This window comes from Protopterus annectens, chromosome 4.part0 (genome assembly GCF_019279795.1).
Source record: "Protopterus annectens isolate FY-2018-M chromosome 4.part0, PAN1.0, whole genome shotgun sequence".
Lineage (NCBI taxonomy): Eukaryota > Metazoa > Chordata > Ceratodontiformes > Protopteridae > Protopterus > Protopterus annectens.
In genome coordinates this window covers 665,517,121-665,542,689 of record NC_056733.1, presented here as the reverse complement: position 1 = coordinate 665,542,689, position 25,569 = coordinate 665,517,121, and the positions used below count along the sequence as shown (strand labels likewise).

Sequence of the window (25,569 nt, the reverse complement as noted above, 5' to 3'; positions counted from 1 at the left end):
TAGTTCCAGTGGTGACACGGGGTGTGTAGTATCCATTAGTTCCAGTGCTGACACTCACAGTGTAGTATCCACTAGTTTCAGTGCTAACACACAGCCACTACAAATACACTCTTCTTTGCTAGTTTCTTCATACACTGTTCTGTTGTCCACAATATCGTGTATCTTTGTACATGTTGCTAGCCTGGGTCTGTAATTATTGATGCACAACCAGTTTATTGTTCCTGTCATGCTTTCATAGTTATTAGCCTTCATCTTTGCAGGCTGCACGTGTAGCAGTAGGTGTAATCATTAAGATGATGTATTACTACAGCAGTAGTTGTGGTAACAGTGACAGTGGTAACATGCTAACCACATTACTTATTCATAGCTCATGAGAGGTATAACAGCTCCACTGTACTCAGCTGTTTTCTATGAACTGCTCTGTAACCCAGTAGTTGTTCAGAAGGTTACCTCCTGCATCTCTAAAAGATCCTCAGAACAAACTTTCTCTTTCACCAAGGTGAAATAAATACGTAAACAAGCCGAAATGTTAAAGGTCTCAGAAGCAGAACTCCTTCAAGTTTTTGGATTTATTTCAGTTGTCCTTGTTGCTCAGATTTAGAAGTAAAACTGACAAGTGTTGCTGTATTTTCCCTTTTTTTAATTTTATATCCAATTTTATTTCAAACAGTATCTTAAAAGCTATGAAGCTTGCTGCTACAAACTGCAATGTGTCCCAGGTAAGCTTGTTTAAACTGCTTCTTACATGAAATAATCAAAAACTTTTAGAAAAAACTTTTTTTGCACCATGATGTATTAAATTTGGATTGGTTATAGATCTTGCAGCATGCCACACGTTTATTAACACTTGTATAGCATGTTACATGCATATTAACTTTGATGCAGCATATCGCATACATGAAAGCTTTGCTTTTACACAAACACAGATAAACATGAAGACACATTATGTACATATATACATACACACACACACACACACGTCTGTGTGTGTATACATAAGTATGTGCGTATATATATATATATATATATATATATATATATATATATATATATATGATTTTAGGTTAAAACACTGAAGTGTAAATGCATCAAAGACAAACCCATTACTTTAAAAAACAAAATAAAAAAAATAAAAAACATTAAAGATTGCTAATCACTAAACCATAACCCTAATAGACACTTTAGCCCAAATGTATCTGAATATTGATATTGTTAAAGAATTTTTTATTTATTTATTTATTTTTTGTAAATTAATGTGTAGGATTAGGGTTAGAACCACAAGAGAGGCAATCTCGCACGTAAACACAAACAAAAAAAACAACACCATGCAACTTGAAAAGCCAGAGTACACCAATTCACTCCAGCCACCACAAATTGAGTCACATAAAGGAAAGACTCAAAACCAGATACAATGATAAAAACTTCAAAAAATGTGAACACTGTTAAGCGCTTTCATCCTGTTCCCCAATCCAAAAGACTTCATCTGATCAAAATAATAACACACAGGAAGAAGTATTTCACTTAAGTAATGAGCTCAGTTTAAAGTCACAGGCATGTAAAACAGTAATGAAGGCTCAGTAATACAGTAGAAACTCAGGAAAAAACAGGTAATACCCTGTATCCATGCAGTACATAAATAAAATAAACGGTCATGTGAAACATAAAGTGATTAAAGTCTAATGGCCCTCAGTTTTAACACAGAGTAAATGGAAATGTGTTCATTAATGACTGGTTTACGGCTGGCATCTATCCTGATCTGCCAATAAAACTCTCACTATCCCAGGCTAGTTTCCCAAGCACCATCCTGCAAACTGGGAACAGTGATATCCAAAATCCCAAATAAAAACTTGTTAAATTGTCCACATGACATGGAATGTTTGTACAGGGCATTCTATTTATTTTACTTGTTTTCTCTGATGTGTTTTACTGTATTATTGAGATTTCATTATTGTTTTACATGCCTGTGACTTTAAACTGACCTCATTATTTAAGTGACATACCTGTATTTAAATCTTCCTGTGTGTCATTATTTTGTTCTGATGAAGTTCGTTGCAATGAGGAAATGGACAAAAGCCCTTAACAGTGTTCACATTTTTTGAAGTTTTTATCATTTTATTTTTTAAAGTTGTTTCAGTTAGTTTTGAGTCTTTCCTTTATTTGACTGAATTTGTGGTGGCTGCAATGAATATATGGTATACTTTGGCTTTTTGAGTAGCACAGGATTTGGGTTAGCACGTATGACTAAGGTGGACAAGGGGGTGATGCCCCCTTTTCACTTCTTTCTCTAATAGTACCAAAACAAAAGACACTCTGACACACACACACACACACACACACACACACACACACACACACACACACACACACACACACACAAACACACACACCATCAAACATACACAAAATTACATCTATCCACTAATCTAACCTTACCTTAACCCTAGTCTGCAAACACTCAGTCTATTTTCTTGCTTAACCCTTACCCTAACGAGTAAACAAATGCACACTTAATCTTACTCTAAACCAGCAAACACTTATACAGACTTCAATCCCAACCACCTCACCAGAAGACAAATGTTATCCAACGTCTTGCATTCGACATAAGACGCAGTCAGCAAAGAGTGCATTACATTTACGTTACCATCTGTATATTCTTTTGTTTAGATAGATATGTGTGTGTGTGTGTGTGTGTGTGTGTGTGTGTGTGTGTGTGTGTGTGTGTGTGTGTGTGTCTGTGTGTGTTTATATTATTTTTATTCATGCATTATGCTAGTGCTGTGTCTAACAGATGTGAAACCCAGCAGAACAAGCTTCTTGTTTGGCTCACTCGAGCAGCTTGTGACATTTATTTTCAGAAAACATAACTCCTAACACCTCTGCTATCCCCTACACTGACTCTCATTACCCCATAGCATTGCCACCATCATATAAACCTGATGTATCATCATGAGAATTGCAAGTCTGCATTATAGTCATAACTTTTGAACTCTTAAGTGCAAGAAATCTGGATAAAAACAAAAATAATGGGGTGGAAGGTCCAAATCAGGGACAGATTTTTAAATATTGCTCTTAATAAACTGAGAAAGTTGTGAGGACAATAGGTTTTGCATTAGCATGCATTTTCTGAACGGTATGAAGTCTGAAACTCAAATGTGTGTCATTCTTAAGTGACTTCAATCCTGAATGATTTTCCCAAAATCCATAAATTCTATGTGTAACAGGCTATGGTATGAGATAAAAATCTGGACATTGTGTGAAAATGTGGCCAGTTGAGAAGTATGCTCATAATTGTTATTATTTCTTTTAATTTCTACTTGTACAGTTTTTGTTATATATTGTTACTTTCAATTCTATGTTTGATATGTTTCTCTGCTCTTTTTAACACCTTTATTCAGTTATCACTTGTGACACAGGCAAACGTACATTTATATTAAAGTAATCAAACCATATTAACAAGGTCAGCCTTGCAGACATTATACATCACCTATATTATGTATCATATAATCAAAGCAACATTATGTAAATTGTTCATTTCATGCCTTCTCTTAAATTTGTTCTTCTTCAAAACTTTTTTCTGCGTGTATTGTTCCCATAATTTCCATTTGTCTGCGTAATTTACTCCAACCCTTTTCTAAGGCTCCCACTTCCTGTTCTTTTCTGTCCTTGAAATGATATTCACTACTTCAAGTAAAGCTGGTTTATAGGTTCATAGATATTTACTAGGCTAATGACCACAATGGCCTTTTTAGTAGTTTCCAGAGTCTGTAGATGGGTCACTTTGTGCAGAGGAATAACTGTTGCCTTTCTCCATTCATGAGTCACAAAGCCTGTTTGGGGGCTACAGTTAAATAGCAATTCCAGAGCCCCTGGATTTTAGTTTAGATTTTGATTTCCATTTTCCAGAAATTGCTTTTTGGCAGCCACCAGAATTAAACTTAACAAGACCTTGCTATGGCTAGACAATTCAGATCCTATATCCCAGTTCAAAAAAATAATTTCCTTAGTTACACTGATTTGCTTGCCAAATATTCCTGACAGAGTACTCTGTAGGGAATTTTTAATGTCTGCCAACTCATTAAACTCCGAGAACATATGTTCCCAGGTGTCATTTTCTTCCCTATCACACCTCCAACATTTGCCATCTTCCTAAGGAAAAAGTCGTATAAAGTTATCTATACAAACACTTCCAGACAAAAATCCTAAATCTTTTAGATTTTGTTGCATATTTGGGAGCCATACTTATGTCCTTCCGTTGTTTCTAATATGTTTTCCCAATCTTTTCTGACCTGTTCTGATTGATTCCTCTGGTTATCGTGCAATATTTATATGTCCTAATAATTATCCCTTTCTTAACAGTAGCTTCTGTTCTAGATTCAGTTAAAAGTTCAAGCAGTGCAGGTCTTTTGTTTCGGATCCCCGTATCCCTTTCTTTTTGTCTGTACAGTACTGTGATGTCAATCCCTGACAAGGGATGCAATCACTAGCCTGCAATCCAAATGTCTTCTGTGCCTCTTCCCATTCTATAACCTTTCCCTCTCTTATTATTCCTTCCCAGTTCCTTGGTTCCTTTGCCAGCTCACTCCAGTAAATTGCAGCCCCCTCTTGCCAATACTCTGTACCCCTAATTGGAGTCAGCCCTATCACCAGAACTGCATTTCTCCATTTACATTTTGGCTTAGTTCTTAGTGTACGCTCTGCTACTTTATGAACACAATATTCTGTATGACTGTTGTTATTCTCCTTAAGGATCTGCATCCAAAGTCTCATTCTTTCCCTATTTCTTGAATTACCCCCTACTTCATCCTCCTCCTCATCATCATCATCCACTCTGAATTGTAGCTTTTTGCTTTTGTTATGTATAAGAGCCTTAACCGTGTAGCTTGAAACGATCTCTTATCAGGTAATCCTAAACCTTGGTGTTCTATTGGGAGTATCAATTTAACCCACATGACTCTTACCCTCTACCCCTTTCAAATAAAATCCTTCAACTCTTTATTGATTATTATCCACAACTTCTCCTCTGGTAGATAAAAATATGCCTGACCTGTGTATAAAACTAAAGGGATTAAAAACATTTTTACTGCTTAGCTTTCATAACAGAATCCTTTTTAATCCATACTCCTAAATACTTCGTTTTATCATGTCCATGTAAATATGGGTATTGCTGAACCAGTTCATGTCTGAGTACATAGCTTATAGCTGTAGCCTTTGTTTTAGCATCATTAATTTTATATCCCAAAAAAAACTGGAACTGTCTCAGAATGTTCCACAACACTGAGATGTCCTTTTCTGGTTCTATCAGGTACAAAATACCATACCAATTATAACCTTGAATTTTTGAGTCCCTTTCTCTGCCAGTGGTTCTAAATATACCACAAATAACAAAGGAGAAAGAGGACCCCTCTGCCTGGTCCCAATGTACAGACACAACTTACAGAGATGAACCTTCCCACTTTGATTTTTCCTGTGATCCCTGATATAGCCTTCTAATTAACATTGTTATTATATCAGGAAAAGCATATGCTTCCATTGCCCTGTTCATAAAATCCTAGCTTACTCTGTAGAATACTTTCTCAGCATCAAGACCCACCGATAACAGTGGTATTTTCTTACATTCTACTTCCCTCTGGATCTTCAGTGTCCTATTAATGCTGTCAAATGTTTGCCTTCTCTCCAGAAAACCACATTGATCCATATCTACCAAGCGTGGCATCACCTTTGCCATTGTTTTAGCCATCATAAATATAAACACTTATAGTCATGGTTTAAAATTGAAATGGGCCTATATGAAGCTGGATCAGATGGGTCTTTACCATCTTCAGGTATTACAACCACCACTGCTTTTTCCCAGGATGTTGGTACCTCCCCTTATTTTAAAGTACTATTAAATAAAACCTTCCAGATCTTTTTCTTTTTTTCTTCTTCTTCTTTGTGAATTAGTTCACCAGAACTGTACCTGAAACTGGTCAGTTGTGATCAGTGTACCACCCCAGTAAATAAATGCAAAATAAAATAAAATAAAAAAATTAATTAAAAGTAAAAGCAATACTGTGCTCTTGCACCTGCACTAATGTGTTTGCACCACATTTCAGCTGTTAAACTGAAAATATGCATCGTGTTCTGTAGTGGATTAACAACACCTAAGTGCTACAACAAATACACATGCAAACTGAGAATCCTTTGTATTACTAAAACGTCTTTCACTGAGGAACTCCTGGTGCCTTGCCAGGAAGTGCTTCAGTTTGCTGAAACATGAGTGAGCTAATTTCTGTCTGTCTCTCTTTCTCACTCTGTCTCTCTCTTTCTATAAACATCTAATTTATACCAACAGAAAGTGTTTAACTTAAGGAACAATACTGAAGCAGTGTAGGGTTATGTAATTCATTCAGAGTCACAAAGTATGTATTGAAGTGTGTGTGAACCACAGCAGGGTCTGCATTAGGAAGCTTGTTTGACTATATGAACATAAAGAGTTGCTCAGAGAAGGTAACTGTCAGTTTATCCACCCCACCCATCTGCTGCACATAGTCTGTATTGTTGGCCAATAATGTGATTTCCACACCTTCTTTGCTCTATCCGAGAAATCCTTTACATTACATTGGATGTATAGTATGAGCAGACAATAGCCTACTTTATCTGGAATTCAAATGCATTTAACATTCTATCTCTCCTTCATACCTACCTCTCCCATCACCTTTTCTTAACCTGTCCCATGTCTTTTGAATGCTTCCATAAATTCCCTCTCCACCAACAGTTGCAGTATACTATTCCTTGGGTCCACAACCTTCCTTCTATTTAAATGTACTTTAATAGATCCAGAGAATAGTTGGTCCACACTCTGCTGTCTGTGTACCTCCTCTCCATTCCTTAAAACCTTCTGTCAATCTGAACTGTACCACTATTTCATGACCCACCCTACCATTCTGCCTGAGACAAACTGTTTCCTTAAGTGAGCTTTGAACTCGCCCCAGTATTACCTAACACTTTTGTCGCCTTTCCTCTGTACTCTTCCTGTTCAAACTCCATCCCTATCACTTGCCTACGGACAGTAGGGTGAGTCTGTATATCCCTATCTTCATGTGTATACATACCAGGCAACCTGAGGTCTTACCTCCTGCATGTGTGTACATACCAGGCTACCTGAAGTTTTACCTCTTGCATGGGTGTAAATACCAGGCTGTCTGAGGCCTTAACTGCTGCATGTCTGCATGTACCAGGCTACCTGAGGTCTTACCTCCTGCATGTGTGTACATGTCAGGCTACTTGAGATCTTACCTCCTACATGTGTTTACATATCAGGCTACATGAGGTATTAGCTCCTGCATGTGTGTACATACCAGGCTACCTGAGGTCTTACCTCCTGCATGTGTGTGCTTACCAGGCTACTTGAGGTCTTACGTCCAGTGTGTGTGCTTACCAGACTACCTGAGGTCTTACCTCCTGCCCTAGCCCTCCCATCCTAGCAGCACTATTTTGGTAAACCTTTATTGCACACTGTCTAACAACCTGATCTCTCTTATTTTGTACTCATAAAAACTGGACACAGTACTTCAGACATAGCCATATCAGATTGTAGCAGCAGCAACTGTTAGACAATACAGCTAATGTACCATGACTCCTTATGTGCTAAAAATAAAAAAAGTACCTTTAGTTGCAAAAAAGACTTAGCAAATTGGGGTTTATCTTTCTGGTTCTAGAACATGTCCACTGCCTTGACCTTTATTAAACAAGTTAATCTTAAGTATTGTCAGTATATAGCTATAGTGTTCATTATCTTTTCTTTTAATTGTTTCATTTTTTTTTTTTTTTTTTTTGTGCTAATACTTATTTAAATTATTTTGGTTGTTTAATATGATTTACAAAACACCCATTAATCTGATAAACCTTGGTTAACTGTTGCCACCTCTCCATGTCTATTGAGGACTTCTCAAGGCATTGGGAAGATCTTTTGTTAACCCATTTGATACACAAAATAGAGGAACAAGATTTTCCAACAACATAAGCAGCTTTGTCTGATTCTTAGGTCTGCAAACTTCCCCAAAGTACTATATATCTTTTTCTACTTTTTGTCAGAATTTCTCATATACAGAAATATTTTTAAATGACTGAAGCATAGGTAAAATGGAATTGTAAGTTAATTAGCAAGAAATGGCTCCTTAGAGGTAAGACCTCCTTAGAAATCAGATTTGAACTCATTGAGGTAGTACATCGACAGCAGCAGTGTATATTTCAAACCTTTTAAATTTGGTGCTTGCTTCTTTTACTATTCATGATTAAAAATGTCAGTGCTTAAAAGGGTTATCTAAACAGTCATGTGACTCAGGCTAACCAATAAAATTCTAAGCTTTCAGCCTTCTTGCATAGTAATACAAAATAAATGTTAAATGTTAAATGTACCAGTTCTAGTGGTGTGTGTGACCTGGGATGGACATGTGGTGCACTAAGCTGTTAATAAGTGATAGTCCTTCACTGAACAACTGCACAGGAGGGTGCACCTCTGTAGGGGAAGGCATTCTGGACCATATGGCGATGTGTGCCACACATTCCCCCTGCAGAGGGGAGTAGTTAAGCTCATAGTAAAAATGTTGTTGCTAGGATGCCTTTGAGAACACAACTGTCATGGCTGCCTGAATGATGCTGCTTCTTCAGATATCTCTTGTCTTACTGGAACTGGGAGTGGTTGGGTTTAAGTCAGATTAAGGGGTTCATGATGGCTGGCAGGCATGGGGGCAAAGCCTTGTAAAAAAGAATATAGAATGATGTTTTCAAACTGCACATTCAAATACTAATAATTAATCATATCATATATAAAAGGTAAACTGTCCTCATCAGTTAAGTAATCTCACTCCTAAAATGCTTTTTAAATTTATATGATGATTTTTACTTAGCAAATGATTTACATCTAAACATAACAGTCACTCTCATTCCTTGTATTCCAGAGCACTGCCTTGTTTCCTTCCTTCAAAGCTACACAAACAATGTGTGTCACAAAAAAAGTACCTCATAATGATGAATGCCTGTATTGTGCATTGGCCACATTGATGATGGTCTTGAGAGCTTATGAATGTTGTAGGAGCTTCCTTATGGTTTTGTACATGTAAAAAGACTTGCAGGTGCTACAAGTGGTCACATAATAGCAATCAAAGTGACCATTTACTCCACACTTTTTATTTTTGTAGGGTTAATCAAGAGTGGGTCCCCTGTTGGTACACTTACAGCGTTTCCAAAAACTGCAAAGTAATGCCCTTTTTTCTTTAACACATAAAGTTATAATATAATTTTCTAACAATAATTTTAAATTATAATTTAGTTATTTAGGAAAGCAGGGTATTCCTCCAACACTTTAACCATGTCTGGGTTTCCTTTTCATAATGCTCCAGCTGTTTTGTAATTGTCTGGAATCAGCGGTATATTTATAACAGTGTAAGTGACAGAGGAAGGAACAGTGAAGTCTTCTCTCCAAATTGATCATAATGCCTGTATGCAATTGTTTAGCTTAAACAGGTGAATAACTAACTAGTCTGATTGCCCTAACTGCTTTTAAAGGTATATAATAACAACACTTTTATAACACTGACAAATATATGATTCATTTTCTTATAATTCATTATAAAATGTGAATCAGGATAAACAGATAGCCTTTTGACTACTTTTGTTTTAATTTTACAAGGATGCCACATTTTCCATGGAAGTAATTGTAAACATGGACTTTTATAAATTTTCAGGCTTAGTGATTGCTGCAGTCTTTTCATGCTCATCAACATCTAAAAGGACAGCACATCTTTTAGTTTGCACTCCTGGGAATATAAGGAGTGATGTCATGGAATAAATGCATGTAATAAATTCTACTAATTGTTCTTCAGCTGCTGGCCAGATTAAAAATAAATTGTCTATAAAGTACACATAAAAATTAATATCCTCATACAAGTCAAATGAATGCAAATGTCTGTACCATTCTGCCAGAGGCAGGTTTGCAAAGGATGGGGCCATGACATCACCCACTGCAACAACTTTAAACTGTTTTTCTTTTTTTAATTCACACAGAAGTCAGGGAGTCATTAATTGGACCAGACATCTGACAACATATCAATAAGCAAAAAATGAATGCTGTGGACCTGCAAATCTTTTAGTAAATTGCCACAGCCAAAAGCTATACTTCTATATGTTTTAAAAGCATTACACCAACTTTTCACAATGTAAGCCCATCTAGCATTTTATAAAATAAGTGTCGCTACCAGCAGTCCTGGTAGAAAAGGTATAAGAAAGTAATCTGACTGCAATAATAGCCCTAACATCCACTCACAATGTCCTTCCTTGTGTTCTATGTGCAGTAAACCTTCATTACAGCCTGCTCTAGAAGGGTAATTGTGATGTATATTATACAGGAGCATAAGAACAGTTCTAGGCAAGCAGTCACAGTAATGCTATGATGCCTAGGATGTACACCTTTAAGCAGACATACTTAAAAGGGTTTGCCACCCTTTTGAACGCACCTCCCAAACTGTGCAGTACTGCACATGATAACCATGGTATACATTTGTGCCTACCCTGTCCATTAATCAAGACTAGGCTTAAAGGTAGCCAAAGGGCTGCTTATTATTTTTGCCACTTACTGTGCTGTCCACTTCCCAGTACTACCCTACTGTCTTGGCACCAGCCACCTCACAACATAGTTTGTTGGTGTGGCTGTTTTGTGCAGTTCCACGCCGTGGAACCAGTGCTGTCCTCCTTTGCCTCCTTCCCTCCCCATGACATACATATTTTTGAAAGCCTTCCACAGGAAGTATAACCCTTCTGGGTTTCTGATTGCAGGGATACAGGTGTTCTAGTTTTCAGACAAAAATGCCATACAGTCCTGGGCTTTGAGCTGAATGAATACTGCAAAGCATGAGATTTCATGCAATTTAGCGATGTAGACTGCAGCAGGCATTCAGTATAACTTGCACTACTTACATTTGTTGCTTGTAAAACTGTCAGTTTGCTTTATTCAGTGTTCTGTGCTTAGAATCAGTTTTAGTTTTGCTTATATACTGACGTAATAAAATGTATATTAAAATCTTGAATCATGACTGGAAGTTACAGTCAATACTAACAGGTGTAATTCCTGGAATTTTAGCTCATGAAATGGAACTTCAGTTTAAATAAGCATAGATCAGTGTCCCTGGTAATTATGCATAAATGTCTGAGTCCTTGGAGTCAGACAGAAGTCCAGCTTGTCTCTATGACAGTTGTCAGATGTTTCTGAGTAGGCAGGGCACCTGTTTTCTGATTTACCCAGAGAAGGGTGCAGCCACGCCTCCATGCCCATCTACAAAAGTGCTAGTTAAGTTGGCTCCTTAAGCCTTCATAAGGGGTCACTAAAGCTGTGGTAACATCTTCCACCATCCCAACACCCCCATCCCAAAAAAAAAAAGAGCCAAGAATTTCCATGACTATTTAAATCTGCTGACTTTGCAGGCAACCAAAGCAGCTCTGAGTGTGTTGAACACTCATGGCAAACATCACAGACTGGAGCAGCATTAATTTCACAAGCTTTAAATATCTCATGACTTAGGAGTTAAGTCCATTCCTGTTGTGACATCAAAAATACTTAAATATCTGAATAAATTAAATCATGAAAGGTACCTTCTACCACTCAACCCTACCCCCTATGTCTGGCTTTCTAATGATCTATACAGTTTTCCTGAGTATGGACTGCCAACATTGAAAAACAAATTCCAACCTTCAGGCCAGAGGCAGGCTGATGCACATGTTATCTGAATGTATCGTCTAAGATGTTAATGAGTAACACCCTTGAATGTAACTAATGCCTTCTAAATCATTGTATTTCCCCTTAGTGTACTGAGGCCCTAACATATGAAAATGACTCTCACACCAAGTTATTGAAAATGGCAGCAGTGTTTCAGCTGCAGTGTCCATTTACCAAGTAGTAATAAATGTATATAAAATTGTTCTGACACAAAGATGTTTTACACTTCATCAGTAGTTCAGATGTTCATCGTGTTTCACTGTTGCAGTCATGACTGTAGGGTTCTCCCCTGCCTGCAGGCAGTCCTCGGTCAGCCAGAATCCCAAAGTCTGGGTCCGGCATCGGCTGTTCAGCAATGCTCCTTGACGTCAGAGTGCCAGGAGTACAAAGCTGACAGCCGACGCCATGTTCTCCAGTCTTTCTTGCCGTGCGGTGATAGCAATTCGCAAGTGCCGGTCGGCTGACTCCTGACAATTTTTTCTGAACAAACTTCAGTCTGAAGACTTTCTTCTCCTACTCAAAGCTAAGTACCCTGTTGGGGAAACTTTTTTCTTGCTCCAGTCCGATGTCAGAAAAAGTTAATAATTGTATTTCATGTGGGAAACAAATATCTCATAAGGATTTTCATTCTTACTGTATTCCTTGCCTAGGCCCTGACCATGACGTAGCTAGTTGTCGGTTTTGTGCTAGATTCAATCAACGTACAATTAAACGAAGGTACGATTTTGCATTTCATTACTTCGGTAGGCGTTTTAATTACAAAATGTCGTCGGATACGGTTCTGGCTACCGGAGTTCACAAACGACGCAAAGACAAAGACAGGCCTCCGAGGTTCAAATCAGACAATATCGTTCAAGCAGAGCCAGCTTCAGGTTCGGCCGTCGTCAGTGAGGCGCTTTTGCAGCCCCTGTCGTCGGCCATTTTGGAACCGATGGCCGAAACGGACTCCCACGAGGAGCCAACTAGGCCTTTGAATATTTCTGTTGCAGGACCTTCGGACAATGCTCCTTCGGATGGGTCTGGAGCCGCTGTGCAGGTACCGGCTTCCGAAGGGGTTTTCAGGCCTACTCAGCTTCTAATAAAGGCAAAGCCAAAGACAAAGGCAAAGACTCCTTCCAAATCAAAGACTGCAACACAGGCCTCTTCTGATCTGGCTCCCAAGTCACAGAAACAGTTACTTAAGATGGCGGAGGACTTACTTACTATGATTAGGGGTTCACATCCCCCTCCAGATAAAAGGCCAAGGCAGGAAGTTTATTATGACTCCTCTGATCAGGCTTCTGTTTCTTCAGTTTCTTCTTCTGACCAAGAATATTCTTTCCCTCCTTATGATGATTCTGATGCTGAGGAATCCATTCCTTCAGCTTCTCCCCCTGAGGACTTCTCTTTTGGGGAAACTTTGCATGAAATGAGGGAACATTTCCACTGGGAAGGACAGGAATATTTGGAATCTAAGAAAAGACTAAGGGATTTTTTTCTTTTTCCCGAACATAGACCCCTGGCTATTCCTCCTATTTTGGATATTGTGGATGATGCTTTCTTGGAGGCTAACTTAACCCCTGACTCTTTTCCTCCAGCTCCTGTTAAGCCTGACAGATATTACAGGGTTCCTGATTCCCACCAGTTTTTATACAAGAACCCTACTGCTGACCCTGAAACCATTTCTCAGGGTCCTAAGGGAGTTAAGGCCGCTTCTGCTAAAAACCCCATTCCCACTGAGAAGGATTCCAGATCTTTAGAAAGATGGGGCAAAAAACTGTACACTTCTGCTACTTTATCTATTAGGGCTTTAAACTGTCAGTTTCATATGCTGAAATACCAGTGATTTCTCCTGTCTGTTTTAAAACAAAAGCTAACTTCCATTTCTGCCTGTGCAGATGATAAGGAATTACATGACTTACTGCATGCCACTGAACAAGTTGGGAAGCATGGTTTACACTGTGGATTTGATGCCTTGGAGGCTTCTTGTAGGGCTGCTGCCTCTGGCACAGTAATTAGAAGGCATGCATGGTTAAAGGAACAAAATTTGCCCGATCAAGTAAAAGCTAAATTATTGGATGCTCCTGTTCAGCATAATGTTTTGTTTGGATCTAAAGCTGAAGAGGTGATTAAGAAGATGGAGGACAAGGCAAAATCCATGCAAACAGTTAAAGATTTCTTACAAGTACAGCCACCCAGATTTAGTAGGAATTGGCCTACTAAAAATTGGTCCTTTCCCAATTCAGACAGGCCTCAGAGGGGTAGATACAGACGCTCCCGTGGAAGGCCTCAAACACAAGCCTCTTATAGACCAAGACAGTGGACTGCTTCCACCCCTAGGGGAGGGGAGGAGAGGACAGGTCGCAAGCTCATAGGAAACAGACTCAATGACTCCCTCTGTTGGGCTGCAGGAACTTCTTGCCTGGAAGCCCCTCTCGGAGGAAAACTTTCTCTTTTTCACCAAAATTGGACTCGTATAACCCAAGACAAGTGGGTTCTGGATGTGGTTTCAAGAGGCTACAAATTCCATTTTCATACCCTACCAAGGCCAAGCAGATGGCCAGATCTTCCAAAACATCAATGGACAGAGGCCTTAAACCAGGTGGAAGCTCTCTTTACTATGAAAGCCATAGAACTAGTTCCACTTTCAGAGATGGGACAAGGTTTTTACTCAAGGCTCTTTCTAGTCCCCAGGAAGCAAAATTCATGGAGACCCATTCTGGATCTGTCAGTCTTGAACACTTTTCTAGAGATACCAAAATTCAAGATGCTTACTCTACAGCAGCTACTTCCAATGCTGGCCAGAAATGCATGGATGGTAACTTTAGATTTAAAGGAGGCATATTTACACATTCCCATCAGGCAGGACCGCAGAAAATACCTCAGGTTCAAGGCCGGATCGAGGCACTTTCAATTCTCTGCGCTGCCCTTTGGATTGTCTACTGCACCCAGGGTCTTCACCAAATGCCTGGCTCCAGTAGTAGCTTATTGCAGACTCAAGGGAATTCAAATTTACCCTTATCTGGACGACTGTCTTATTCAGGCAGACAGCAAGGATGTCTTACTCCAGCATCTACAGTTTGTTCAGAATCTTCTCAAGTTCCTGGGATTCACTGTAAACATAAAAAAGTCAAATTTGACACCCTCACAACAGATAATTTTTCTGGGCGCTTCTCTAAGCACAACAACCCAGATGGCATTTCTGACATACGAAAAACAGTTACAGCTGACTTCAACTTTCAAAACCTTGGCAACTTTAACTCAGCTATCTGCAAGGAGATTCCTGCAGGTTTTGGGTTACATAGCCTCCTGCATCCTTCTCGTACCATATGCAAGACTACATATGAGGAAAATACAGTGGTACCTAAAAAGTGTATGGTCTCAGCATTGCCACAGTTTAGACATACTGATCCCCGTCCTGCCTTGTCTTCAAAAGGAATTCCTTTGGTGGTCCAAGGCATGTACTCTAAACAAAGGAAAACCCTTCTGTCTGCCTCCTGCCACTCAGATACTAACCACGGATGCCTCAGATTATGCATGGGGAGCCCATTTTCAGGGCAACTGTCTGCAGGGCCTTTGGACAAAGGATCAAAAGCATCTGCATATCAATTTAAAGGAAATGTTAGCTGTTCAGAAAGCTCTGTTGGCCTTCAGGAATCTTCTACAACCAGGACAACTACTGATTCGGACAGACAACACCACAGTTATGCGGTACATAAACAAGCAAGGGGGATCTCATTCCTACCCCCTTTGCAGACTAGCCATGGATCTGTGGAACACAGCTCTAGCTTGCAATCTGGACCTTCAACCTCAGTTTCTACCAGGGAAGCAAAACTTCCTGGTAGACAGTCTGAGCAGAAACCTTTCCGACCCACACGAGTGGATGCTGGACACCGAAATATTCAAGATGATAACAGCAGCCTGGGGATGTCCTCACATAGACCTCTTTGCATCTCACCTCAATCATCAACTACAGATTTTTTGCACCAGGACTTTCCACGAACAAGCTTGGAAAGTGGATGCACTGTCATTCAGTTGGGGAAACCTCTCGGGATATGCCTTTCCACCTCTTCCTCTTCTTCCACGGGTATTATTAAAGATCAGACAGGACAAGCCCAAGATGATAATCTTGCTGGCCCCAAATTGGCCTCGACAGTTTTGGTACCCAACTCTGAAAAACCTTTGTCTGGAGCCCCCTTGGGTTTTACCACAGACTCCGAACCTTCTGTCCCAACACCAGGGTCAGGTTCTACACTCCCATGTCAGAACTCTCAGCCTGGCGGCCTGGTTAATCCAGGGTCTTTGATTCATTCTCTCCTACCCAAGCAGGTTATGGATGTCATTTTAGAAGCCAGACGTCCTAGCACTAGAAAATCTTAGGCAGGAAAATGGAAAAGATTTTGTTCCTGGATGCAGGCTCAGGATTCTGATCCTCTTCTTCCTAACATTCCTTTGATTTTACTTTACCTGACAGACCTCTTACATAAGGGTCTCTCTTTCTCTTCCATTAAGATACATGCCTCTGCTATTTCTGCTCATTATAATACAGACCCTCCAATCTTTTCCCACCAGCTCATGAGACAGTTTCTCAGAGGAGCTAAGAACTTAAGGCCCCCTAGATCTCCTCCCATTCCTGCTTGGGATCTCAACTATGTTTTGGAAAAGCTCACCTTGCCTCCTTTTGAGCCTGCTGCCACTTCTGACATCAAGTTTTTATCTTGGAAAACAGCCATCCTTTTAGCTCTGACCTCTGCCAGGAGAGTTTCAGAGTTGCAAGCTCTCATGGCTGTGGAACCTTATATTATTTTTCATCAAGACAGGGTGTCTTTAAGGACTAATCCTACTTTCATGCCTAAGGTGGTTTCCAAAGTGGCTTTAAATCAAACTATTCACTTGCCAACTTTTTTCCCCACTCCTCAAAATAAAGGGGAAAGGATCTTACATTCCTTGGATGTACACAGACAACTACGTTTTTACCTGGACAGAACCAAGGACATCAGGAAATCAGAGCAATTGTTTGTTTCTTATGCTTCAAGTTCCCAAGGTAAAGCCATTTCAAAACATACCATTTCTAAATGGATTGCTCATGGAATCAGATTTTGCTTTTCACACCATGGAAAGCAAATCCCAGGGAGTATAAGGACTCACTCTACCAGAGCTGCTGCCACTTCAGCTGCCTTCCTCAGGGGAGTTCCTACCAAAGACATTTTGGAAGCTGCAACTTGGAGTTCAGTGCATACTTTTTCAAAGCACTACAGTCTACCTCTCTACTCTAAGTCTAGGGCAGGCTTTGCTTCTGCAGTCTTGCAGGGCCTTTTAGCTGCCCCTTCTTCTTTATGACCACCTCCCTTTCATTCTGCTTTGGGATTCTACCCTACAGTCATGACTGCAACAGTGAAACACGATGAACATAGTACAGTTGTGTACACTTACCATAAATGTAGATGTTCGAGTGTCTTCACTGTTGCAGTCTGTTCCTCCCTCCTGTCCCTCTTATTTTTACTTTTGTGTGGTTCCTTTTTTCACCATTCTTCTGAGGTGTATTTGCAAAGGGTATGGGACCTTATTCATTTTGGGACTCCTGACATCTGGGGCAAGAAAAACTGGAGAACATGGCGTCGGCTGTCAGTTTTGTACTCCTGGCGCTCTGACGTCAGGGAGCATGGCTGAACAGCCGACGCCGGACCCAGACTTTGGGATTCTGGCCGACCCAGGACTGCCTGCCAGCAGGGGAGAACCCTACAGTCATGACTGCAACAGTGAAGACACTCGAACACATTTATGGTAAGTGTACACAACTGTACTTTCTTGCTTTGTTTCATTAGCCTTTTAACTGGCATTTTATTTGCCAGGTAGGCAATAGGGATAGAAACATTTCTCCTTTTAATATTGCATGTACCCATTTGAAATGGGAAGGAGTTATGTCTTTAACACATTTGCCTTCTCCATGGTAGCTGGGTTTATTTGCAGTAAGTACACAGAGCAACCAGAATCATGGCATGAGGATGATAGGCCTGAAGATGTCAGTGCCTGAAGGCATGTGAACTGCATCCTGCAAGTGTGTTAAATAAGTGATTTTGACTTTTACTTTTAAACTGCTAAAAAACGCCTACTATCTAACTTTATGTAAAAGTCATGGTGGAAAATGCATATTCTGTGCAGGCAAACATGTCCCAGGGCATTCCGAAAGGTAGGATGGAGCTTTGAAGTTAATCTTTATGGAGTGTCTTTTCACGCTTACAAATAGCATTAATAGAATATACAGTTAGCAGATATGGCAGAAGGGACATGTAGTATGAAATTCTTGACTTATGTTTTCATGAGGCTAGGCATAGTAAAATAATGCCAAAATATGTATAAATATTTTCAAGTTAATCATTATTTTATATGTAGCTATACAGTATCATCTGATTTATATGTGTAGCTCACCAAAGTTTTGTGGATAAGTTGATCCTGCTCTGTGGCACAGAGGGATAAAGCCCCAAATGCAACCTAAACAGCCTGAGATCAGTTAGCAGCTCAGGAAGCTGGAAGAGCTGAGTGGGATGGGCAAGAAATATGCAACTTTATTCAGCGTACCTGCTTAGAAAGGAGGTTTGTAGTGGCTCCTCCCACTGTGGTGACCTGGCACTTCAGGTGAGTGTCTCAGGCCGCTCCTCCAGGAAACAAGCTACAGGGGAAAGGACATTGATGGATGCCACCTCATAAGTAAGGGTATCTCATCCAGGGACAAGGAGGTCATAACATCCCTGTATTCTTCTCTTATAAGGCCAGTTATTGAGTATGGCACCCCCTTCGGTATATACCTCGCAAAGCACATGCAGCAGATGGAGAGATCACAGAGGTTCTTTTCCAGAAGAATCCAGGGCCTCAAACATCTACCGCACACAGATAGGCTACAAGCCCTGTCCCTCTACTCCGTTTCATACAGACTCCAGAGTGGTGACCTCTGTCTGGCATACAAAGCAGTCTCAGACCCCACCTTGATGGGACTGCTGCATATCCGCAAGTCAAGCTCCACTCGGGTAACCAGCACGTGCGACCTGAACCTGGTCTGTGACATCAATAGGACTTGTTGGCAGGACAGATTTGTGTCCCAGAGACTCCCCCCATGTGTGAGTAGACTCCCTCACCACATCAAGCAGAGTACCTCATTATCCCTTTTCAAGCGCAACCTGGATAACTGGATGGGAAACAGAAAAGACACACCTGGGTTTCCACCTGTGTCCCTGCTGGACAGGGGCTTTGGGTGCTGACTTGTCTAAACATGGGCTAAACTCTTGGCCTTGGCTAGACTAGGGCCAATAACCTAGTAACTTCCTGTGATCCTATGGATCCACCCAAACCAATGTGCTAGCCTTTGTAGGGTGCGTCAAGGAGCAGGCAAACCCACATATTGGAGGCATAAGCTGTACCTTCTCTGTGATGCAGAAGCCCACATCAACACTGGCAGTTTATGCCACCTAAAAAAATACCCTAATGGCTGCCAGGATGATGGCTCCTTGATTGACTTGTACCTCGCAGGGAAAAAATTGACCAGGATTGTCTCTCACCCCATGAGGAACGAATGAGACAATAGATCACAGGGAGCTGCTGGTCAGCAGATTGTGGTATCAATAAAAGAAATAAAAAAAATTGTAGATGTCGGGAATGGGCCTCAGAAAGGTTTTTTATATATCATTGTTATTTCTGTTTTCAAAGAAGTAGTCAGCACTGCATTTGTATACAAAGTGACTTTTAAAAGTTGCTTATTCCTTTCTGATTTTGAGTTTGTTGGCCATGTGCTTGGTCGTAAGTATTTTGCATGAGATGACCAGGAAGGTGGTAGGGGATACTCCAGGAAGGTGGTAGGGGAAACTCCGTGAAGTTTTGACTTGCAAGACTGATGCAGCCTTTTTATATCATACAATACCAGTTACCTAACTGAAAGGATGCCTGATTATCTGGTATATGCTTTGTTATACAAAGTGTATATCAAACATATATACATAAAATATTGTATGTGCATGCGTGTGTGTGTATGTGTGCAGATATATATGGATACATCCATCCATCCACAATCTGTTTTCCCATTTTTGAACATGGGGTCAGTGTATCCCTTCAACAGTGACAATTGTCTAGAGCCAAGGTTTACACCCCTGGGTGTCTAACCCTGCCACAGTTGTTCTCACACACCACACCACACTGCCGCAAGCACATACACACCTATGGCTAATTGAGATTGTCCAATCCACCTGCTGCATGTCTTTTGGAATGTGGGAGGAAACCAGAGCTCCAGGGGAAACTCATGCAAACACAGGGAGGACATGCAGACTCCACACAGAATGCACTCCAGCCAAGAATTGAACTGCGGAACCTCTCGTTGTGAGGCAACAACACTATCCACTGCACCACTGTGTTGCCCTTGATTATATATATATTAATGTATATCTATAAATGTATATATATTTAAAAACATACATGTCTATCTATACATATGTATATATATATATATATATATATATATATATATATATATATATATATATATATATATATATATTATAAAAAATAAGAAAGAAGGAGTTCAAGTATTTTGAAAAATATGAACGCAAATTGTTTATTAAGTTGCCCAACTGAATAGACCTCATTTTCTTTCAAGATCCAGGGGAAAAGTTCTACTAATGCTGAATGTACAAATGCAGTAAATAATTACAGTATGTACTTTTCAGTCAGTCATATCCAGAGCTGGAGCTGCTTCCTCATAGAAAAATGCATGAACTACAGTCATTAGATACAACAATTTAAATCAAATGAGAAATGTGACCAAACATTGTTGAAGGGATGTGGCAGAAGGCATAAAGATAAATGAAATACAATCACCAAATACAGTAACTGGCACATTAAAAATGTAAATGAGCAAAACTGGAGCAGTTGCTAGCCTTAATCTGCACTGATGAGCCAAGAATAGGCAATGCTGTTAGAATAAAGAACCCAGTAATAAGCTACTGCGGTATTTGTGTATACATTAGCAATACATTTTAATGAACTGAGACTTACAGTATCATACGGGGGGGGGGTGATGGAGGATGTCAATTTGTAAGTGATAGTATTGTATGTGGTGATGCCTCCCTTACTGCTGACTACCTGGGGGGGGGTGCATGAAAGAGAGACTGAAAATGATTAATTTAGACCAGAAGGAATGAGTAAAATAAAATAAATATTAAAAATAAAGTAGTAAAATACTGATTAAAATAAAGTAAAATGATAAAGGAAATAATAAGATACAAGATGTAATATGAATAAAATAAGACTTTATGAGAACAATGTCTAGGAGAGCCACATTAGTACAACTAAATGGGAACATGACTTATCTTAAAATATTTACACAAAGTCTCATTAAAATCTGAATAAATGTAACATGAATAGTCTTTGGTCTGATTGATGAATACTTTATTGAAGCCTGTTTGGTTGTACTTTACAGAACAGAAGGACTTTTGATGAAAAGAATTACCTCTTACCAGTCTAGGGGGTACAGCCTAGTACAACCCTGTACGTGTACAGATTTCATGGCTTTGCTGCCCTTATAAAAATGTATCAATTGCAAATGAGTGAGTTTTAGTGACGTGGTCATTGATCAGGCATACCGCATCCCATGCACAGATTACTGGACATTTGAATGCCCTAGGCATATTAGCAGAAGCAATAGCCACAGACCCAAAATAAGGACAAAGAGCTTTAATCACCTGTAGTGCCATGACAAGTTTGCCTTCAAGTACTATATTAATTCTTGTAAGCAGACTTGCCTAGGCACTAGAGGTGATCAGAGCTCTTTGTTCTTATCTTGGGTCTGTGGCTGTTGTTACCGTTTATCTTTATTTTCTTTTTTGAATGTGGTTTCGGCACAACATATTAAGTGTCTGTTTCATTAAGTAGACAATTAATGCTTAAGGTTAAAGAGCACCCGCACCCTGCAGACAAAGTGTTGAAGAATGAACACACAGAGCTCATCCCAGTTAAGAACTATACACCTTATATATAAACAACTGCTAAATCAGATAAGGCTGCATCACTTAAGTGCAAGTCACATAATTGGGAGTCACAGAAATACAAACGCTGAAGTATGATTCCTGTTTATATCAATACAGTTCAAAATTCTCCATAATGCTACATGAATTATTTTTAGGGAGGCCTTTGTCCCCCAATATCTTTTCTATTTATTAACACTAATATCATTGCACTTAAAATTAAGAGGAGTGTTCAGTGATACTGATATTTTGAATTAAGTATACCTGAAGTCATATTTGCACTTTCTGTATCAATGATTTTAGGATTGAAAATGTTGTCCTCCCATGTTCAAACAGACCCTTTTAAGTACATTTTTATAAATAATTTTTGATAATTTTAAAACTGTGCAGAGTGAAGAAAAAACAGCTTACCTACTTACCACAGCATTAAAAGTATGGGAAGGAAAGACACAAGATGGCAGCAACACAAACTTTTTGTACACATGGCCTCGTAGCAGTACAATTCAATAAATGATGGCATGATTGCATGCATGTTTTAGCAGGGGGCCAAGTCAAGTATTCCTGTATCCTCCATTGTAACACAACTTTTGAGCTATTATATGTAGTTACTTGGGACTATAAGGGAGCATATTATGATGGAGGACGAACCCACCTATATAATCACACATAAAGTGACTCTTATTCTGATGTGCTGTCACAGATTACTGTTCAGACATTGTGCACTTCAGTACTTCCACATTTCAAAATTTGTGTCATGTTTAGACATTTGTGATTCATTATTTTATACTTCATTTTTATGTCATACTCGCAGTCAGACAGATGGAATTCATGCAGTAAATGACGGCATGGATCCATCTAGCCATCCATCCACAACCTCTTTTTTCCATTTTTGCACATGGGGTAAGGGTGTCACTTCAACAGTGACAATCATCTAGAGCCAAGGTTTACACTGCTGGGTAGCTAGCCCTGTCTCAGTAGCTCTTCCACAATACACACTTACATGCACACCAACACCTATGGCCAATTTTTTTAGAATGTCCAGTCCATGTACTGTTTGTCTTTGGAGTGTAGGAAGATACTGGACCACCCAGAGGAAACCCACACAACAAACACAGGGAGGACATGCAGACTCCACACAGAAGGCACCCCACCTGATAATCGAACCAGGGAACCTCTTGCTGTGAGGTGACAATGCTATCCACTGTGCCATTTCATGTGTTTAAAGCAGTTACTGTTTAAAATGCATCAGACTAAATTTTGTTGTAAGGTAAATATTGTATAAGCTTACTTGGTGTTTTTCATTTGTTTGTTCATATTGTTATTCATGATGCATTTCTGTTTATCTCACTTAATTTTTCTGTGTTAAAATCAGTAAAAAAATATGTTAGAAAAAATTCTTTAATAAATAGCTTTTAGCCATTCGGCTTTTCTCAGACTGTATAACAATCAAACAATTCAAACAGCTACTTATTATTGACTTTTGGTGTATTCTAAAACACCAGGTGTAATTTTTTTTGATTTAATGTTAGAAAAATAAATATATTCCCTTATTTCAATGAGACAAATTTTTTAAGTGTAATTGGGATTCAGGTGGTAGACTGGGACTTCAGAGTGTAGATGGGCTACTTGCTTTAACTTATTTCTGTCACTTCAAAAATGGACTTTTCAACCAGCAGCCCTGAGGTACAACACAGTAAAGTTCAAAAGCTGTATGGAGAATGTAGGTCTAGTGTGCCATAGTTTTTTTTCCTGTGAAAATTATTATTATTATTATTTAAATACATGGGTACCCAATTTCTTCCTTTGCTTGTTTTCTTATACCATACTTTAGCTCATTCTTACATTAATATCATCCATTACAGACTCTACTGCTTAGCAGATCTTGTATAACATCTGCGAGTTAGGACAGGATGGAGGCACTTGAGAAGGCTGGATGTTTTGCATTTTGCATTCACAGTCACCTTTTTCAGCTGCACTCCTGACCCTCATGCAGAAGCATTCTGAGGTCGCCTTTTAATTAAAATAGCTTAAACAACAAGAGAGTGCATTGATCCTAGCAGCTAGTTCAGTCCTTTTTCCATTTGACAGTATGTTTTTATTCATTCTTGACTACAGTGCAGACATATTATTTCCTTTATCTGTTACCTACTTAGTGCAGTTTGGTAACCTACACAGAAAAGAGCAAACTTGCATCATGGCATGGTGCAGCTTAACATGTGTTGCCAGAGTGCAAGCCTGGAGATAAAGTTTATGTTGCTGAATCACTTTTAAGAGAACCATGACCCACTGAGTGTGTCCATTCAAATATTCTCTGACTGAAAATTGCTTCTGTGGAGGGTAACCCCTCCTCATCCACCACCTATGCAGGGTAAACTATCTCCTAAGGTTTCAAACCATCAGGGCAAGTTACAGCGTTTTTCATTGAGAGCCCATTCAGTGAAATGAGCTGTAGAGACTGCTGCTTGCTCTAAACTGACTCAATAACATAAACAGGTATGCAAGCATGGAAAGGGTTAACAGTCACTTTCCAGAGTTTGTATAGTTTTGTTGGCTCACAATCATTACTGTCATTGTTGGCAGCCTACAAGTAGTGTCCATTCTGAGCAGTGGTTGTACACAGGCCAAAGGCCTAAAGGAAGGACAAAAATGAGGGACACACTCCACTTCAAACACAGATGATCATTTTTGGTAGCTGGCACTACAGAGCTGATGTTATATAGAATGCCACCTTTTACTGAAAAACCAGATGTAACATCTATAGCAGGCATACCTACAGGGCTTAAGGAGGTATATCTGGGGATGTGCAGGCCAGGAAAAGCAGTAAGATGTGCAGATGGATGAAGTTTTTATATCTGTAAAGTTACCTTTATTTTATTTTTCTTTACAGGGAGCCTCAAAATCCACAGAAGCTTTGTTAGCAGAGAAAGAGGCCTTCTTCCAGTCTCGGAAGTACTTGCTTGAAAAGCAGAACCTTCTCACCAACAGTGGTAGGATGTCGTATTTATTGGTAATGCTTTTGTGGTACTTGTTATCTGGCACTGTGCAGGTATCTTTTTCAACATTAAGAGGTGCCATTCAGAGTCACCATGTGGACTAGCACAGTATCTTCACTGAACTTAATTCAAGAAAGAAACAATTCAGGGAGGTAGTGGATGTTGGGAAGACAAGGATCTTAGTTAATTAAACACTGTAGCTTTTGTTAGGTTAGGGTATATTATACAAAGAGGGTCAGATAATTTTGAGGTCAAAATCTGTAGTTAGCCATGCCCACAAAAATGTTATGGAATGCTTCCTTTGGAGAACAGCAGTCATTTTTGTCATTTTTGTAGTTATAAAAAGTATTGAAAAATGAGTCCTGTGTGGTTTGATAGCTGAGCAACACATTTTTATTTGATGACACAGTATGCACGGTATGGATTCAGCTTCTTGGTGAAGTTCCAAACTGTAGTGCATTGAGGAATGAGTTTGGTGGCACCAAGTAGAGTGACTTACACTATAAAAGAGGTTCATATGTCCTGCAGCAGTAATGCCAAGTTAATGACCAAGGAGGTCAAGCAGTGAAGCAAGTTAGCACTTTGTATGGATAGTCAATGCACCTTAAGGAGAGGCAAAGAAGAGCAAAGGCAAACGAGCTAAAGCTCTCCTATGACCAGTAACAAGACTGCAGTCAAATAAATGCATTTTTCTGTGCCAAAGTCGTTAGTGCTTGACAATGACTGTAAGGTCACGCAGAAATGCAGCTTCAAGCCAAATATTGTTTTACCCATCAATATCCAACCTGTTGAAGTCTGTTCTGTTGTGCACAGAGAAACAAACTTCATACTTGCTGAAGAG

The 25,569-nt window shown here is 39.5% G+C and overlaps 1 protein-coding gene across 4 annotated transcripts in view; it reads left to right on the top strand.

Moving 5' to 3' along the window:
• The window catches only part of CUX2 (cut like homeobox 2), a 2,130,834-nt gene that overhangs the window by 1,846,193 nt on the left and 259,072 nt on the right, over positions 1-25,569 (top strand). For 3 of the 4 annotated variants that reach the window (XM_044068629.1, XM_044068628.1, XM_044068631.1), the window contains exons 13-14: positions 671-719; positions 24,623-24,722. In XM_044068629.1, coding sequence (XP_043924564.1) covers positions 671-719; positions 24,623-24,722 — 149 coding nt within the window. The remainder of the gene's footprint in view (positions 1-670; positions 720-24,622; positions 24,723-25,569) is intronic. The other variant, XM_044068630.1, reaches the window with a different exon arrangement.